General features: G+C 41.4%; 2 protein-coding genes across 4 annotated transcripts in view; one reads left to right on the top strand and one right to left on the bottom strand.

Moving 5' to 3' along the window:
• The window catches only part of WDFY4 (WDFY family member 4), a 124,672-nt gene that overhangs the window by 22,149 nt on the left and 83,197 nt on the right, over window positions 1-19,326 (bottom strand). For 2 of the 3 annotated variants that reach the window (XM_042018862.1, XM_042018863.1), the window contains exons 48-51: window positions 6,619-6,661; window positions 5,728-5,847; window positions 5,125-5,242; window positions 4,341-4,450 (exon numbers count right to left, since the gene is read on the bottom strand). In XM_042018862.1, the coding sequence (XP_041874796.1) occupies window positions 4,341-4,450; window positions 5,125-5,242; window positions 5,728-5,847; window positions 6,619-6,661 (391 nt within the window). The remainder of the gene's footprint in view (window positions 1-4,340; window positions 4,451-5,124; window positions 5,243-5,727; window positions 5,848-6,618; window positions 6,662-19,326) is intronic. The other variant, XM_042018864.1, reaches the window with a different exon arrangement.
• Window positions 11,289-16,985, top strand: LRRC18 (leucine rich repeat containing 18). Its single transcript, XM_042018869.1, has 2 exons — window positions 11,289-11,675; window positions 15,893-16,985. The coding sequence occupies exon 2, from the start codon at window positions 15,923-15,925 to the stop codon at window positions 16,700-16,702; it is 780 nt and encodes a 259-aa protein (XP_041874803.1). The 5' UTR covers window positions 11,289-11,675; window positions 15,893-15,922; the 3' UTR covers window positions 16,703-16,985.

Here is a 19,326-nt window from a genome sequence, read left to right as displayed (position 1 = left end):
AATCCCTACATTGAGCATGAAAGAACTTACTGTAACATAAAATTTCTATAATAATGGAAATAACCAAATAAAAATCAGTTTTTGGAGATCATCTGAATGAGTTTGTCAGAAAAATCAAACTGTTTTAGAGGAAAGCTGACTTTTTAACTGTATTAAAGTGACAGAACTGAATTGTTTCTCAATCCCTACTTCAGGTGCTGGCAGCAGTGCTCCCAAGCTAATATAGACATTTCTCCTTGGGGTTAATTAATTTGGGTTATGTGTCATGGGACATAACAGTACATCCCACTGCCAGGGCTCAAGAGAGATTTTCAGAGATAGAACGAGTACCTTTAAATAGTTCTGCAGTACAGTGAACATGTGTGGAATGATTGCTCACCCTCAACCACTCAATCCTCAAAGCTGCTTCCCTAGGCAAAAATAATAAGCCAGTGGGATTGCATAATGAAGACACTAAAACACAGACAAGGTGCAAGAGTCAATCTGTTAAAGATATGAGATGCAGTCAGGTTCTGTCTGTGGCTGACCTCAAGGGAAAACAAAACCTTCAGTTAGTTTTCTCTCTGCCTGTAGACTGTTGCATGTGCTAGATGAGGAGGATGTTGTACTTCTGTACAGTAACAATCAGCTGAAGTTTTGATTTGCAATCTATCACACAGGAAAACAACATTTAAGCACTCTCATGCTGTGAGGATGGGATCCCACTCCCACGGACCAGAAGAACCCCAGCAGCAGATCCCACATGGGTTTCTGATGCTAAGAACCACTGCCCTTTTTATTCCCCCTGAGTACTTGCACACTTAGGTTGCAACTCCTTTAGATCTGCTCTGCTCAGTCTGGCAACTGCAAGTCAAGAAGTAATTTTTGCCACATCTTTTGTGAGGGAGAAAATACCTTCATGGATAAGTTATTAGAAGACAGTAGTCAAAAAAACCCTAAGTGCTGAAGCCCCATTCCTTGCTTGTCTTTTGAGATAGACTCACACCAAAACTGAGCATATATTCCAGATGGAAGGATCCCACCCCTCTTTCCCCTAAGGTGAATTGTGACCAGGCTTCTGGTCCAGCCCCATCTCAAAATGACAGCATAGTTCTGCTTTAGCTTCTTGTCCTTCTTTATACCAGTGACAATTGTGAAGCCTTCCCACACCCACTCAAGGGACAGAGTGAAAAAGTGGCTAATCACATGAGCAAGCCTATCTGGAGTTAATCTGATGCACAAGGTCATCTTGCTCTTGATCATTATTAGGCAGGGACCCTTGGAGTCAAATTCAAATTGAAATTAAAACAGAGTAGAAGGAGGACTATAAATAAATCAACAGCTAACAAGTATCTCATTGAAGCATATTAAAGGGCTTTGTATATTTAATCTGCACACAGTGTGCTGTGTCTGGTGGTGATTGATGCTTTTTCATCTTTTTTTGCAGCTTTTATGAGAGCTGGTGGTAATCTCCTGAGAAACAATATGATTTGTAATAAAAAGATTACCTGTATTAAATAAAAATAATATATACATAGGAAATGCTGTTAGCGCGACAAATCTGGTTAAAGATATTACCACCACGAAAAAATGTGATTTTTTCCCTGGCTGTCTAATTCATTTTAGGGAAAAGTAATATCTTTAAAACTTAAGCCTGTATTATTTATAAAGGAAGCAATAACTGATTTTCCCATTTCCTATATTAATAAATTTATTTGCATATATTTATATCAGAATTAATGAGTTTTCTCTCTCTATGAATGCAAAAACTGCACTGAAAGGGAAAAAGAGAATCAAGAATTGCTTTATGCTTTTAGATTGCAAGACAACGAACTCTTATGACTTTTCTACAGTTTGACACAGTAAGTCTCTGTTTTCTTTCCTTTCAGTAGAGGCCTTACTGTCATCAGAAATACTGGAAAAATATGCTTTTAAAAACTACAGTCCAGCAGGGTATATACAAAGCAAGTAGGCAAAATGATCTCTGGAGAGAAGTCAGAACTTCACAAATTTATAACACTAAGCATCACCTTGGTGGTGCTCTAGACCCAAAGACCTCAAAGTGTTTCTAAGAGTTGCTTATGATGGTGCAAAGACTTACAACATGCCCAGAGATGCTGAGAAGTTATTACCTGCTGGTAGTGCTTAAATGACTGCTCAAGAGTCAGTAACACAATGAAGAGTAAAGACCCTGCTCTCTATAAGTACCTTTGAGAGGGAAATGTCAGGAAAGGTCAATCTGACAGCTGAAGTGCAAAAGTGGGATAAGAATAAAAAGGGATAAAAAGATGAGTTGATCAAAAGCAAATCTCAATATTGAAGGCATGGAGTCCTGGAATGCCTTTCCAATAAAGACACTAAACACAGAAACCTTTATTGCTCTTTTATGGTGCTGAGGCCAATTCTTGAAAAGAATTCCAGGAGCTACTTGACCAAGGTAAAGTGGAAGGTACCAGCCAATACCTGTTTGATAAACCAATTTTACCTCCATTCCAAGTACAATATGCACAGCACATACAAACTTTTATCCAGAGCCAGATTTCAAGACACTTAAAAAAAGGTGAAATAAGGTTCCTCCTGTACAGTCCCGTTACTGAAGGCAGCGCTTGCTCGCTGCTGCCTTCTGTGGTCAGGTGCAAATCGAACTGTTTGACCTGAGAGAAGATGTTATGCCAACATGAACTTTTCACAGAGCGCACCCAAGTTGTTGCATTTCCTTGTCATGTATTCAGACTGTCCATTTGCAGATGTAAATGTAGCTTTTTCAATTTTTAAGATGCTGAGAAGCTTTCACAGCTCCCAAAGGCAGCAGCACCCTTCCAGGGTCTTAAGTGTGGCAGTTCTCTTTTTGCAACCTGCCATTGACTTGATCATACACTTCTCAGATCTGCTGTTTGCCTGACAGCATCTCACAGTTAGCAATTCCTAAGCTGCCATAGGACCAGTCACCTGGGGTAAATGACAACAATGAGCTCAGCTGAACATGCACCAACATAAAAGCAAAAGAGTAAGAATGGAAGGAGTTCTACTGTTTCTTCCAGTGGATCCACATCTGGACAAAATTTTGACTGCTTCAGATCTCAGCAGCCTTTGAAGACAACTATCCTCACAAAACTGCTGGTTACCTGCTAATCACACAAACACAGCCACAAAGCATTCACTCAGACTGCGAACTCATTACGCATGAAAAGTGTGCCAGAGAGATACGGCAGCCTTTGTTGTTTACAACAAGAAATAACTGCTCCACAGTCATTCATGACTGCAGCTAACATATGGCTCACAGAGTGTGATGGCAACCATTGCCTCAGGTGGTTCACTAAACCATCAGCTACTGCTGGTAACAGCCAATATCACGGGGCTTATTACTTAATTAACACAGCACCTTATTTGTATTAGTTCACTGAAAAAAAAACCCAAACCACAACAGCAAAGCACTTGGAAAGCTGCAGGAGACATGGCCATCCCTCATTATCCATACAGCAGTCTCCAAATGTGGAATATTCTGGCCTGGCTATCTTCCTGTATTTTTCCACAAGGATAGGTAGATTTCAGCAAGATACTCCTTAAAAAATACACCTTGGAGGATCTGTCCTCCTGGTAGACCCTGTTACAACACAGCACGTTACAGAAATGAGGGTAACAACTCTCTGCTGCAGCCCAAGTGTATTTGCTTGAGCATTACCAGCTGCCTGCTGAAAAGGGCAATCAGGAAATTTGGTGCCCCTGTATGCTGGGCAGATGGGAAAGGTACACACAACGTTCAATTTCCATAAATTCAATTCCATGGTGAGAGCCAGCTTGGCACTGTATAAACAGTAAGAAGTTCAGAACAAGATTACACTAAAATATTCCTTCTGGAGCACTGGATGTAATCCCATCCCACTTCTTCAGGAAGTTGATCCCATGATCCCTATCATTTCACACCTACCAGAACCTAAATATCCTCACCTGGCCCAGGAATGCTCCTTATGCCACCACAGCAAGCTCCAAGTGCTTGCCAGTAGCCACATGACTGTACTTGGGCTTAGAAGACCTACCATCTCACAGAAAATGATACCAAGTCTCATCTGCCCCAAAGTCAGAAGTCTATGGTCAGACAGGTAATAAAATATTAGCTATCTGTTTACATGCCTCAGTTCTCACAAAACTAAATAATCCTTCTCCCTTGCATCAATCATGGTCCCATTAGGATGTTTTCACTGAATTCAACATTCATGGCATAAAGGTTGCCCTGAGTAAGCCCCAAGTCCACACAGAGAGTACAGAAAATGTCAGAGGCAATCCCCCTTCATTACACAGCCTCTGTAATGCACTGAATAGTTCATAACAAGGTGCAGGAAAGAAGTTATCTTGCCCCTTACCTGCAGAGAACAGAAGGTCTGGGTAAATGGCTCTATTCGGACCAGGTAAGATGCCACTATAATTGCTGATGAGTAGTGAGTACAGTAATGGCACTGGGCTGACAGGTCTCCTGGAAATTGCACACAAATCAGATTCCAGTACAAAATGCCACCATTTCAAGCCCACAGCATCCAGTTACCACAATACAGCTAAATAGGGAACAGGTATTTTAAGCAGATGTGTTCAAAGACCTGTGAGCTAAAGCACACCTTGCACTGAATATGTGCATTGAATGTGCACAGTTACTACTGAAGTATGTTCACTTTTTGCCTTCCACATTTCATTTTCTGAAGAATAAGACCTTTAACTTTCCAGACCATCCCTTTCTCCAGTAGCGCCAATAAGGTCTTGATCTCCAGAGGTCAACAGCCTTAACATTCTGTTTCCTTTTCTTAAGGTAGCTGTTAGTTAACCTGTGTGCAGCAGCCTCCTACATGAAGCTTAGCTAACAAATAAGACCAACATGTGTAGCTTAGCTAACAGCACAGTCTTTTCCAGGGAACACTGCTTTTTGCTGTAGCATTTTTTTCTGTCCAAGGGAAGAGAACAGAATTCAGCAGTACAAGGTACATAAGGCAGTATTTGCAGGAGACATTTCTCCTTCAATCAATAATCAGCTTGTATACAGCAGAGAGAGGGGTTCTCCTTGGCATGGTGTTTCCCTTAGCCACAGCTCTGCAAAGTTTTTGGATGTTCCGAGGGGACTCAAGCCTCTGCTGTCTATTAGTCTCCTAAAACACTCACCCTCACTCTTCTCCACTTCATTGAAGCGCTGGATGAACTTGCGTTTCCTCTCCACAGTCTGTGCTCCCATGGGCTTTGACAGGTCTCGAAATGTATGAGGATTAGTGAGGTTTAGAGTCTGAAAAGAAAACCCAGCAAAGATGCAGATTTTAAGATCTTAGACATCATGACTATTCCAGTGATACTGGATCGTGGCAAGACTGTGTTGAATGTTTTGCTCATACAAGAAGATCACAGGTTTACCCTCCTCCAGAACTTCACAAATAAAGGACCTGTGAGATGGCATATTGCTGTCAAGTCTTTTCTGTCTAAAACTTCTTCTCTGTGGTCACAGAAACCTGTTCATACCTATCTGCTGAGCTGATGCAACCTGTCCTTAACCAGGTCTGTATTAAACAGATGTTCATCCACCTTTGTGAGACAGAACATGATCCTCAGTATGCTGACTTGAAGATAAGGTTAATCTATATAGAAGCAGTACAGTTCAAACTATTTCAGATTTTAAACCATTGGTCTAGACCCCTCTGCTTCAGTGGCATAATTCACCAATCCTTTGCGTAGTTGCTACCATAGAAAGTATATAATTCTGCAGCAAGCACTGACCTCAGAGTGATAGTCAGCAAGGACCCACGGAAACACAGGATACTGCATGTAATCGTTGTAGCTGCGGCCAGCCAAAGTGTTCAGGTACATGAGGTAATCAAAGTTGCTGATCTCCCTCTTCTGCAGGGAAAGGAAACAAGCATTAAAATCTACAGACTCTGCCCCTGAAAACCATGCAAAGGCACCCTCAGAAGCCTATGGTTCCCAGGTCCACCAGGAAAAGAATTATAAATAGTGAAATCAATCATCCTTTGCCATTCAGATCAACACAATACCTCTTATACAACAATCCATTCAACAGAACCTGTCTTCATTCTGTCTCTTCTTCAGACAAGCCATTTGCATTTGTCTATAATCATGCAGTGCTTTTATGCTGTATTTGCATAACAGAGCACTTTTTCCCGATTTAAAAGTGAGCCAAATGCATCCAGTCTGGATATTGGAAAACCCTGGACAACTGCCTATACAGAAAAGGCTGCACAAAGTGCTACATATAAACAAGAAGGTATGGATTTCTTCCTTTGTCTCGAGTCACCAAGATCATGACTACAGAAAAGTACACACATCTCCCAGCTCAGCAAAACATCTGGCACATTGATTTAGATGTACAGATGATCTGTGAACAGGCATTCAACTAGGTGGCTCTCTTTGGTCTCAAATTAAAATTGTGCACAAAATCACACTTAATCTGCCAGACAGTAGCACCATATGTTTCATAGCAGGAGGAGCAAAAACTGCAATAACCAGATGTAAATACTGTGCTCTTCTTGCCAACAACCTCACCTCCAGCAGTGAGAGAACAGCTTAGGCCATGAGGTACATATGTACACACACATATATCTGTGTGCTGAAATTCTTTGCTTAATCATGTGTAGCCAAGATTTAGTTTACCTGCCACTTCTGGAGCATTGTCTTTTCCCCTCCTGAGTGCTTCCTGTATGGAACAAACATTTGATTGAAACAGCCTGCTTCAGAACAATAAAAGAAAGCCAACATGTTAACATCTGTGCTCCCTGTGCCCCCCACTCTCATGCCACAGAAATAAGAGAACACCAACACTAGAAGAAGGTTGAGGTTTCATCATTGACTAAATAATTCCAAAATCAGAGCATCATTGATTATGTTAGTGCTGTTCTGAGTTAAGCCACACTGCTCATCAGTCTGTACTCCCAGTCTCATGCCATTGTAGAGCTACAGAGTGCTAACGACAGGTACCATTACGCCTGTCTGCTTCCATTCTGAAGCCTTATTCTCAAAAGCTCATGCTTTTCTGAAGCATTCAGAAAACACTGGCTAAAAAACAGAAGTCTCTCAGTCTCCAAATCAAGTACTGTTGTTGCACAAAGCACTTTGAAACTAATGTAGTTCTTAAAAAATGGATTGTCATTTTAATGTTTTTGAAGTAATAAATATCTTTTCCACTTTTTTGTTATCAAAATGCAACTTGTTATTAAAACTTCAAATAAAAAAAACCAGATCAACTAAAAGCAGGAGAATTAACTTGAAAAAAGAAAGTCAAAGATTCTGAGGAAACAAAAGTTTCATTTCAACTGCACTGAACCAGAACATATGTCAGTATCTGAAGACCATCGACTTGTTCTTGTCAATATCTAGAGACCAAACTGAGACAAATGACAGATTTGGATTACTGTGGTTTAACCCCAACTGCTAAATGAGCCCAGCACAGTCTCCCTTGCATAGGGGTGGTGGAACTGAAGGAGGAAAAGTGGGGAAACTGGTGGGTTAAGAGTTTAACAGATAAAGTATAGGATGTGCATGCAAACAAAACAAGACAAAACAAGGAATTCACTCACTACTTCCCGTTGGCAGGCTGGTGTTGAGCCATCTCCATGGCTCCATCACATCTAACAATGACTTATGAGAACACACACCATCGCTCGGAATGTCCCTGCCTCTTCCCTCTCCCCCCAGCTTTATACGCCAAGTATGGCATAGATTGGTACGGAACACACTGTCGGCCATGTGGGATCAGCTGTCCTGGCTGTGTTCCCTCCCAACTTCTTGTGCACCCCAAGCCTGCTCATGGTCCTGGTGGGACAGTATGAGGAATAGAAAAGGCCTTGACCCTGTGTAAGGGCTCAGCAATAACTAAAACTTCCCTCAATTATCAACACGGCTTCCAGCACAAATCCAAGTGCAAGTTTCTTCTAAAATGAGGAAAATTAACTCTATCCCAGTCAAAACCAGTACACAGATTGAAGAAACTTTTCATCTGCCAAAGTAAACAGGCTTACTGACACAATATGATACTGGTGGTAAGAGAGGCTCTTTCCTTTGAGTGTAAAACAAATCCTAAGGTGCCAGCTCAGAGTCAGGACTTTTAACTTCATGAAATGTAAGGAAATCAGTTCAGCATAGATTATAAAATTACTGCAGGAATAACTAGCTGCTAATTTTCACTCCTGTGCTCTGTATCGGATCACACTAGAAATCCACAAAGCAAGGCCTCAAAGTAGCTTCAAAGATCTAAATAAAACACTGGAACAGTCTATGATCATTACCCTTTTATTGAATTTGCTGTAGTAAATTCTTGTCAACCACCTCCCATGTTTATGAATCACTGTTTTACTGCCCATTCAATCCTGGACCAGTTAAGAGTGTACATAAAGGAAAAACACTATGGTTTACACATTATTTTATTCCTTGCTTAGGACTCTCTACAGAGAAAAGTGTGTATCTGAGAGAAGGATTTTGCATGAATAAGCATGAAAGTTAGGATGAATTCTAGCACATGGTCTACAATTCCTAAGCTTTGCTTAGTTCTCCTGCTAAGCATATGAAACCTAATAATGTTTATGGAAACCAGTACACAAGAAGGTGTAGAGTTCATGTCCAGCACAGAAAAATATGACCTTCACTCTTTGTCCAAAAAAAGAAGAGATTATACAATGATCTCATTTACACAGTATAAATCAGAAGAAATTCTGTTGACTAGAGTAGTTGTGTTGCACCCCCAGCTTGAGCAACACATGGTTCATGAATGTGGGAACTCCAAAGTACAAAACAGGTATCATGAGCACTTACCTTTTAAAATTAAGCTCTCTCACACTCTATGTACATTTCACAGAGCTTTGCCCCAGTGGCCTTTGTAAGGCCTCCAAGACACATTTGGAACTCAGAGAGGGTATCTTAAAGGGATGGAACAGGATCAGGATTCCCGGCATTATTTGAAGTGTGGTTGGATTAGGCTGTTTGTTACAGAGTGATCAAGTTAGGTTCTTCCCTTTCCACAGGGGCACACTTGCTCACTAAAACCACCCAGGTTTATTTTGGATTTCTGGCTGAGTTAGGAAGCAGGGGAAAGCATTATAAAAATGCTATACACAGGACTAAACAGGGCCAGTCTCGTGTGGATGTTATGCAAATATACATGTGTTGACTTGTGGGTGCCATGACTCCCTAGTGAAACACTTGCTCTGCTTGTCACAAGCCCTAAACAGCTAATAAGACCCTACAAGGGTGAAAATAATTCTCTCTGCTGACTTTGGGAGCCATTACATAACTCAAAGAGGTTTACAAATTCACCATGTCATGAAAATAAGCAAGGCTAAATGTACTCTCTTCCCTGTAAAAGCCAATCCTTCTGGGTCTCAGAGGACAAGGGAGGATGATCCCTCTAATTCCCCAGAGATCTGAAATTCTCCATTCTCCGTTGACTGAGGGTCTTGGAGCAAGAATTTCATTACAGGCAGCTCAAGCCTATTCCTACCTTCTCCTTGATAACCAATTAGCATTTTTCCAGCCAACACCTCTCTAGACAGCACAGCAAAAGCTCAGTGTAGATGAAGGTCAGTTATCCAACCACATTAAGTGCATTTAAAAATAAATCAATAATCAAAGGCTGATTTGTAAAAGAAATTGAAGTGCTTTATAGATATAAATAACTAAACTTCCAGAGGGAGTGAAATTATATGAACTCAAGAGAAGTACCTACAGATCTATGTATATCTTAATTTACAAGATATATGTTTATAGGGCACCAGCCATGGCAGAATGTAAACACAATGTGTACTAACGATGATCCACCTTTGGCTAAACTATACGTGATTTATTAATCCCTCTCCCATTAACATCAGACTATGATCTCACTCTTGTGATAGCCAGTGGACCTCAACCCATTTGGAGATTCATTGCAGATGAGAATCTCAAAGGATAAGATTTTGCCCTCACTAAAATTAGTACTAAAATTCCAATAAACTTAATAGATTCTTAGATTTCACGAAACTGCTTTAATTTTCTTTTTTTTTTTTTTCTTCCATTCTCCAGACTACAGTCTGAAAAACTGTGCCAAGTCTCTCCTAAAACCACTTTTCTTTAAGAATCTTTGCAATTACCAAAGATTTTTTACGGAAAACCTCCTTTCTGGTAAGCCACAACTTAGGTCCAAGTCATACTATTGAAAAAGGAAAGAAGACTTAAAAAGAAATACCAGCTTCCCTTGTGAAACAGTCAAATCTCTCTCAAACTCAGAAAAGTGTTAGGTTAGATTACTTTAGAATAAAGGTACAACATATCTTCCTTGTTTGACTGTATCAGTCCACCTTCCGGGTATTCTTAATCTGTGCTCAAAGAATAGAGAGGTAATTCAAAATAAAAAATAAATGCCATATTCAAGTAGGGCTCCTTGAACCAGAGTGTCCTGAAGAGGGTAGGGAAGGAGAAAGGAATCTCCCTCATTCATGAGGAAATGCACCATGTGCATTCACAGTGCTTAAAGGTATAACTTTTCCACTGTGGAGATGCTGCACTCAGGCATACTTCAGGTCATGAAGAAACACGTTGAGTAAATTCAATTAATTTGTTTAGGTGAGCAGAATTCAATCTCCAACCCTGGAATCAGACAAGTACATAAACATCATCAGCTTCTTTATGCCAATAGTATCTTGGACCTATTATCAGTGAGAGACAGGCCTCAATGTTGCATCTCCTGTGAATAATACCTAAACAAACCACTCAGCTACTTCTCTTCCATAGTAGAATTTCTTTCAGATATTATTTTGAAATTATTGCAATCGGTTACTAAAAGCTTGAGTTTGGTAACCTCAGTCATAGTGAAAAATGTCAGTAAATTGACATGCTCCAGAGTGAAATCATTGTACCAAGTGCATTTTTGAAGGGTCAAAGATTGATAGATATTGCAGATAGATATGATAGATAGATAGACAGATAGACAGATAGATTGATCTGCACAGATAGATAAATTGCAGTTCATAGTCTCTGCTGTACCACTGAATGAGCCTTCCCTCCTCTGTCCACATCTATCCCATTTGGCATGTGCTAAGGATGGTATCACAAACATTGTGAGTTTTAACACTCACAGACAAGCATCTCTCACTCTGCTACAGCCAAGTAAAATGAAATAGTCAAGTGACTAAAATGGACAGTTAAGGCAGTGTTAGAAGCCGACTAACAGCTTCTAATGAGCTCCAGATGCTTTTTCTTTCTGCATAATTTGAAATCTAACATTTCCAGGCACTGCATGCTATTCAGCTCTTTTCTTTCCAGCTCGATCTTGCAGTCTGGAACCAACCATTATGCTAATAATCTCCAAGGGCGTAGCACTCCTGTTGCTTAGTAACACAAGTTTCATAAGCTGCAGAAGGAGCACTGAAGAGCAGGACCCTAGAGTTGGGGAAACCCTTTTGCCACTCCACTGGCACGCTCACCCAACCTTCCTGAAGGCCTGCCATTTTCCATCAAGGAAGTACGACTCAGAATTCACAGGACTGTGGAAAGGAAACTGTCCTGTGTTCCCTGCTCATAGGTCTGTTTACAGACTGAAAGACTAATTCATTATTCAAAGAAGAGCAGACAGAGGACAACTGCACAGTAACAGACTATGAATGCTCAGCCCACACTACTGAGAAAAACTGAGCAGCTTGTGACATCTGCACCTCGCCCTCTAGTAGCTTTCTAGCTGCTAACCGGTAAGATCGTATGCAGGGGGGCAGCCTGGCAGAATTGTTAAGATGAAACAATATTTTTGCCTATTCTTGGTGGGCCTTGGTTTTGCAAGTGACCTTGCACTGTGTGATAGCATGGTGGCCCTGAAGTCACCTGGAAAAGTAAGAAAATTAAGGAAGGAAACTTCTCTCAAACTATGTACTCATGGTGGAATTTAATCTAAACCTGCCTGTTAGCAAGAGACTGCATTTAAGACAGTCAGTGAATGAATCTCTTCCACAACAGGTTGTATCCAACAAGAAATGGCAACAGGCTCTTAAGCAGGAAAGCAGAACTGCTTGGCTTCATGCAAAATCATTTGCTGTACAAGTGCAGGTTTTAAGCTCTGCATGCAAGTATTTCACTACAGATGATTGTACCACCTATTCCATGGGTGAATTAGCACATGTCACCTCACAGCCTTCGTGCCACCAGAGAGGTGCAGGGAATGCGTAGCTCCACTGGGTTTGCCATGCCTGTTCTGCAGCATGCAGAATTCCAAGACGAAAGACAGAGGAAATCTCTCACAGGGTAGTTCAAGATGGGCTTAAGATCATTCTGTACAGGCAGAACCATACAGGAGGAGGTCCTGAAACACCTGGCAGTGCTACAGGCAGAAGGTCAGTTCTGTTCTCGCCTGTGCTGGGAAAGGAAGAAGAAATGTTCAGGGTCCAAATGTGCAGTCTTTTAGGATCAGATGTCCTTCTTAGGGCAGGCTTAAGATACAGTGGGTCATGACTGACCCCTGTGCAAGTGCATAAGTGCAGATAAGGAATAATCCCCAATCCTTCCTTGCCTCAGAGAGACACTGATAGTACTGATGCTCAGGTCTGTTCCTTCCCTGCAGCTCCCAGCAAACTGAGCACCATAGACAGCATGATGCCCTTGACACACAGTTTCTGTTAATTTCTGTATCAGGTCAACCTCAAAGCTCTGGGCCTATTAAACACTCCTAAAGCTCTGGGCTTTTAAAACGCCATCCAGGCAAAAGATTCTACCAAGTGTGGATAGAAAGGGAAAGGGTTTTCTAGTCAAGATCCATTTTAGTGAGACCTTATCACAGAAATACAGCACCCTCCACCCCAGCAAAAGGCTTGTCAACAACTCGGGGGGTGAACCTGGCAGTGGGGTGCAGGTGGGAAGTCTCATCATTTCTTAGGTGGTAGGGCAGCACACGTACCTCTCCCTCTGCCATTCCAGGAGATGCACTGTGAGCATAAGACTGAACAGGCGTAATTAACATTTAAGCAAGGAGGGCTCCTGTGATTCCTGAATTTTTAATATCAGTGGCTACAGAACTGAGGCCCTCTCACACAAAGCCAAAGAGATGTGGCTAAGTAAGCTCCATTATCTCCAGCTGCAGCCCTGTAAAACACTGATAATTAGCTTCCAAGCATGCAGAGGCAGGAGAGCTATCCATCCCCTTCAAGTTGTCGAGTGCACTAAAATGTTTCTGCAGTCCTTCAGTACTAATCCCTATTTTTGGAATTGCAAATCATAGTTTTCAAAGCCCAGAATGTGGCTCCAACTTTTAACCCAAACTAAACAGCACTTAGAAAGAGTGAGCACTCCCTAGGGACTTGATCGGTGCATCTGAGAAGTTCACAGCTGGATTTTAAAAAACCCAACTAAAGAAGGCAGAGTGAAGAAACTTCTTTGGAGTCTGGACATTATGCAGTGCATCATACAAAGAGATCTGTCTTCAGAAAAATCACACTGATCTGTTTGTTAGGAATTCTTAAAAACCTGAAAGGTCCAGGTTCAAACTTTGTAACAGATTGGAAAGTGTTACTGACAGAGAAATATGCAAACCTAGCAGGCTGAACTGCAGCATTAGTCGTGCCAAGCCTCCAGCACTGAACCTTGTACGCCAGGCTCCCTCTAGTGCTGCCAGGCACGCACAGCGCAGAGGGACCCCGGCACTGGGAACCAGTTACCGGAACAGCAGCACAACCGAATGATTCTTTGCCTAGATGGTATTTTTTAAAGTAAGAAAGGAAACTATTTTGGCTCAATGATTCCCTCTTTGAATTTAAATGAAAACTAATAGAAAAAAAATTAATAGGAACTGAATGTTTTCTTTCTGAGTTTTAAACATGTTTTAAAAAAGCGTTTTAAAAGAAATTATAATACTGAAATTAGGAAAAAATTACATGTTTCTCCTTGAGGCTCCCATTAGTTTTTTAAAAGGCATACTTGGTTGAGAAGCTTCACTTATCAAAAAGCACTGAATGTCTTGGTCAACTCGTCCAACACAAAATTCCAACAAAGAAAAAGTTGGACCCAAAGGTCACCTGGTTCATGCCAATTACAGGAGGCAGAAAGTCTCTCTTCATCCTGCCAACGTGTAAGAAAGCTCCCCTATAGATCTTTTTTCTGAAGCATGGTAGCTACCCCACCTCTGTGCACCAGAAAGGGCTCAGGGTGTCCTGTACCAGCAGTGGGGCTCTGGTGCTCCCCATGCTGCTCAACTTTATCTTCACAGAATTGCCAACAAGGATATTGCATAAAATCATTAAAATGAGTGAGCTGTGATTAGAAAACCCTGCTGTTTTGATCTCCAGAACTTTCTACTCACTCCTGGGGAAATTATTTATGCTAACATCAACAAAGGTGGAAAGAGTACTTACTTACACTTTGCTTCAGTTACCAGTCAACATATAGATAGAATAGCATCAACATTGCCCCTTGGTAATATGGTCCTGTAAGTACTCATGAGAGACAGAAACATGGGAGTGACACACAGAAAGATTTAACTGTGTTTAAATATTTTCATGTAAAATAACAAAAAACCTATTCTGGAACATGCCCCCAGGGCAAGATTGAATCCACTGCACTGCTTCCAGTATTTTCTGAAGCATCTGCCTCATTACAGAGCTCTTGGGAGAGTGGGTGGTCGCTGGGTTAATGCTTTTGCATTATTTTGGGCTATGGCATGTAATTGAAAAGAAGCTGAAATGCCTTAGTTGTAACTTGAGCTTCCCCTTCATGTATTCACACATGATTAATGAGTAGCCAAAAAGCCTGAAGGGTTTGTAATGAACATAGGGACATGTATTGTAGACAAATCCATATTTTGTCCTAAACAATCATTCATCAAAGCTGCAATTTGACTCTTTACAATTAAATGCCAGAGCACCCAGACCTGAGATTACTCAGATGTAACCTGTGCTCCTCTCTGAACCCTCACTGAGAGGGACATTGTCATCCATTTCCAGGGAATCGGCCTATTTCCTTTGCCACTAGGCATAATTAGCAGCTGTATTTGATGACCTTTGATTAGAAAGAGTTCACCAAACCTGAGAATAAGTGGACTATACTTTTACAGGCCTCCCCTCCAGGAAGCATGTAACACATGCTGAGAGTCAGTATGAGTCAAAAGTCTGACTACTACACCTACATGCATTTTTCTGAGGGCAGGGCACCTTTGCAGACCCTCTATCCCCCAGCATGAATAAAATAACAAGGTTAGAGTATCCAGAGGAGAGGACACTTAGCAAGGCCCAGTTTAACATGTCATTAAGCAGCACTGACACCAATCCCTGTTGCAGTTTGTCCTGTAGGTGATATATGAATTGCCAACAGTTCTGGCCAGTCTGGGAGCCCACCATGTTCCTGAGTCCTGGTCAAAACAAAATTCTTAATAATTTCCTTTAAACATTTAATCTTTCAGTAACAACCAAAGATGAAATCTCAAGTCCATTACACAGGAAATTTAACCAACCTGTTAGCAAATGTCAGGTCTGTAAAGATGGCAACTGCTGATCTGGTAGAATAAGAAAATTTTAGGTAGCTTCTTTTAATGCAGTCTCTAAGGACTGGATTGACACCCACAATATATTTTGCTCCACTCCTCAGCTGGCTGATGGATAATAACATATTTCATTCAGTTGCATTATATCCTAAGCTCAAATCAGTATTTAGGAATGAAAGACGGCAGATGTCTCCCACTTGTAATTTCATCCTGTAATGTAATGTAGGTGTTACATTGCAATGAAATAATATTGTAAATTATTAGAATTTCACCTACTCAAAATACTTTCAGGAAGAATTTTCAGACTTGCAGCTTTGCAGTTGACAAGTTCTGACCTCAAAACAAAAAAAACTTCTGAAGAGTCTAGCAGTAATATTAATTATAACTGTGTGATTAACACCCATGGCTTTCAAAGGCTTTATTGGAGTTGTCACATTTTATCCACAGAGTCTGGTCTGTCTGTCTGTCAGCAGAGAGATGCCGCCCAAGGGAAAAGGTCCACAAGGGAAAAGGATCACCTTGAAAGTGGCCAAAAATGCAGTCCGTGTAGCTTTTAATGGAAGGCGCCGTCTTGACTTAAGCAAAATGGGCATTGCCACCTTCCCCAAGTGCATTCTGGAGCTGGCTGACGTGGAGGAACTTGATTTGAGCAGAAACATGTTAAAAAAGATTCCAAACATCATTGAGAAGTTCCAGAATCTGATGTGGCTGGACCTGCATAGTAATCAGCTTGATGAGCTGCCTGCAGCAATAGGCACACTTCACAACCTTACTTACCTGAATTTATGCAACAACAAGTTGAAAGCTCTACCAGAAGAGTTGACCCTGCTCAGGAACCTGCGTATTCTCAACCTTGGCTTGAACTGTCTTGAGACTATTCCCACCACTCTTGGGACTCTAAGGGAACTTACTGAGCTAGGTCTCTTTGACAACGCCTTGACCATCATCCCGAAGAGTGTGAAAAAACTCCCCAAGCTTGAGAAACTGAATGTAAAAAGAAACCCTTTACCAGAATTTGCAGAGGAAGAAGAGCCGATTGACACCGTTAAACGCATAGAATCGCTTTACTTAGTAGAAAAGAAAGACCTGTGCAGCTCCTGCCTGCAGACATGTCAGGGTGAGAGGGACGAGCTGCACAAGTTAGAGGACATGACACCCGGCTCCTCAAATAAGCCAAGTTTCCCTTCACTCGTTACACCCAATTCCTCTGCAAGGGATAACCAAGAAGAATGGAGAATGAAAGACGCCAATCCTTGAAATATACCAAGGCACTCAACAGACTGTGTTCCATGAAGCCCAGCCCAAGCTAATAAAAAGCTGACCTCTCTACTCTTCCATTTTCCTGCAGTTCTGCTTCTTTAAAGATCAACTTCATTTTAGAAGCAGACCTCTATGGTCTCTAAAATGAAAACCAGAACAACTAAACTATGTGTATATTTGGAAAAGACTATTTCCATCTGGGCCTGTCCCTACAACATGTTCTCCAGGTTTCGGCTTTTTGGGGTCTTTTGCGTGTGCAATGTCCAGTAAAGGGATCTTTTTAAAAATAGGTTTTTGTAGTAAATCCATTCCCACCACTAAGCCACAAGTATTATTTCTGTTCATTTTCGTAGCGTGAGACACAGTTGAACCAGTCTCAGTAAATACCATTTGGAGGAAAAGGCACAGACCTGGGAACCTTCTGCTGCTGGTGGCTGCCACCAAGGTCTCAGAGTCTCAAATAGGCACTGCCAGTGTAGGAACAGTGAGCCTGTTCAATTAAGCAGAGGCAGCAAACACAAGTGTTATGCTGAGGAGTAACTAAGCAGTGCAAACACAATGCTTAGAGATAGATAACTAGTGATCCTGGTTGCCATCAAGGGGCCAGATTCTGCAAGTTCTTTGGGATTTTGGGTGCTATAGCTAGGTGCAGCAATCTCCAAGTTGCACAACACAATCAGCATGGCATCCCATACTCGTAGTGTTTTCTCTGCCTCTGAGTCTCTCTCCAAGGAAGATGTAGAAAGGAGAACAGGTAGGAAAAATATTTCTCTTTATAAGGGTCCCAGGCTTACCACTTAAGCAGTGAATAAAGTAATTAAGAGAAGAAGAGTCACTGTGTTCCATGAACCAAGAATCAGCTTGTGAATTGATGAAGTCAGGCCTGGTATCCCCACAGCACTTTTAGTTTTCTGTTGACATGTACGTATGCACATGTGCACCTGAGCACACACATTCACTTGCTCAAATCACATCCTTAGGGCAGAGAGTGCTGACATCCTGCAAACAGCAATATACAGGGACAAGCAACGAGCAGATTATAAAAGCACTCATGCATGACATGAGAAGGGCTGGCAGTGGCTGTAATAACCTATGGTGATGGCAAACATTTAAGTATATTTATATGAAGAATAAAGTGCCAGGAGCACTTTAGTTTTTAAATTACTACAGTAGAGCCTGGGAGTCAGAACTCCTGTGTATTTCCTATGGACTAGGTGGAAAAACTGATAAGGGATTTACCAGAAATTCTATTACCACAATATCATATGATGTATCAAACTAGTATTTTCTTCTTTCCATGCTTCAACTGTGCAATTATTAATAATGTGTCTGGGCAAAGAATTTAGTCTAGTCTGTTTCCTTGTCTCAGGTATGGCAGGAAAAGCTGGAATGCTGTGGAAGTTGGCCATTGTCCTCCTAGATGGGGAAGGAGCCTCAAGTGCTACTTTTGAGATTTTCTAACTCTGAAGCAGCTCCACAATTCAAACAAGGGAAAAGTAAACTCATCAAGTCCTCAGTCTGTTAGTTCTGAGCTTGGTAAAGGGAAGCACACCTACTGAGGTTATTTTCCTTAATTTAAGCATGAGTTTTCTGGCTTCAGTACTTAGGCAATGGTACTATATTACATTTATTTTATTTCAGTTCATGCTCTAACATGGTCCAGCCAAAGTTATGCCAAAGGCCCTTTATGTTCTCAGAGTAAGTTGCATAGGGGCTTCTCTCAGCCAGTGGAGTAAAACTGAAGGCAGAGCCTTACTGCAATTCAGGACACGCTACTTTAGACCTAGGCATGCAGCCTGTCTCAAATTATCAGATTAAACATGAGTCAAGTGTTTCTCCCAGTAACCACCAGCCCAGTTAATGCCCACATTTCTTGATGCTGTAATGCATCTTCTCTCAAGACATTCACACCTCTTGAGCTCCCAGCAAGCAGAGGGAAAGGAAATCCTAGGGTGAGTTACTGTTTACACAGAACAGACATCATGCTCCCCAGTCAGCCACCACCTCTGGCATAGGCTAGCCAGAGCTGTTTCCATACTGCACTGATACTTTCAGCCAGTTGATGACTGGTGCTCAGGGGTGAAAATGCTCACTTACAAGATAGGTAATGATCTGCAACAGGTAGACTGAAAATTAAAATGGGTACAGCTGACACAGGCTACAACAGCTCAGGGGCAATGTGCACCTCAAGTCTCAATAGAATTCTGGCCTCAGCAATCATTTCAGAGGACACCAATTAGACACTTAGGGCTGTGTTCCCCAGATACCCAAATTGAGAAAAGTTACAGTAACTCATGAGATGCATGAAACATTCTCTCAAGCACCTCCCACTGGGAGAAAACTTTTTTCCTGCAATGGTAAATCTGAGGGACACGTTAGAATCTCCACTGTGCAGCTAATACAACATGCCAAAACATCCATGTGTACATCTCTCACCATCTGCCCTAAGTACACAATGAAGAGGTCTTTATGCAAAAGCAGTATGGATTAGCTCTGTCCTCACCTCACTGTCTCTTCCTACAGTAACCATCTGTGTAGAGTTTACCAATAAAGTGATATTAAGGAGACAATAATTATTAATCATCTCTGCACAGTCAGCTTTTTAACACTCATCTTCATGC

This window comes from Corvus kubaryi, unplaced genomic scaffold (genome assembly GCF_017639235.1).
Source record: "Corvus kubaryi isolate FWS band 111438036 unplaced genomic scaffold, C.kubaryi_AGA036_p1.0 138, whole genome shotgun sequence".
NCBI lineage: Eukaryota > Metazoa > Chordata > Aves > Passeriformes > Corvidae > Corvus > Corvus kubaryi.
Note: the sequence above shows the minus strand (reverse complement) of the source record. Positions and strands in the feature narration are given on the sequence as shown.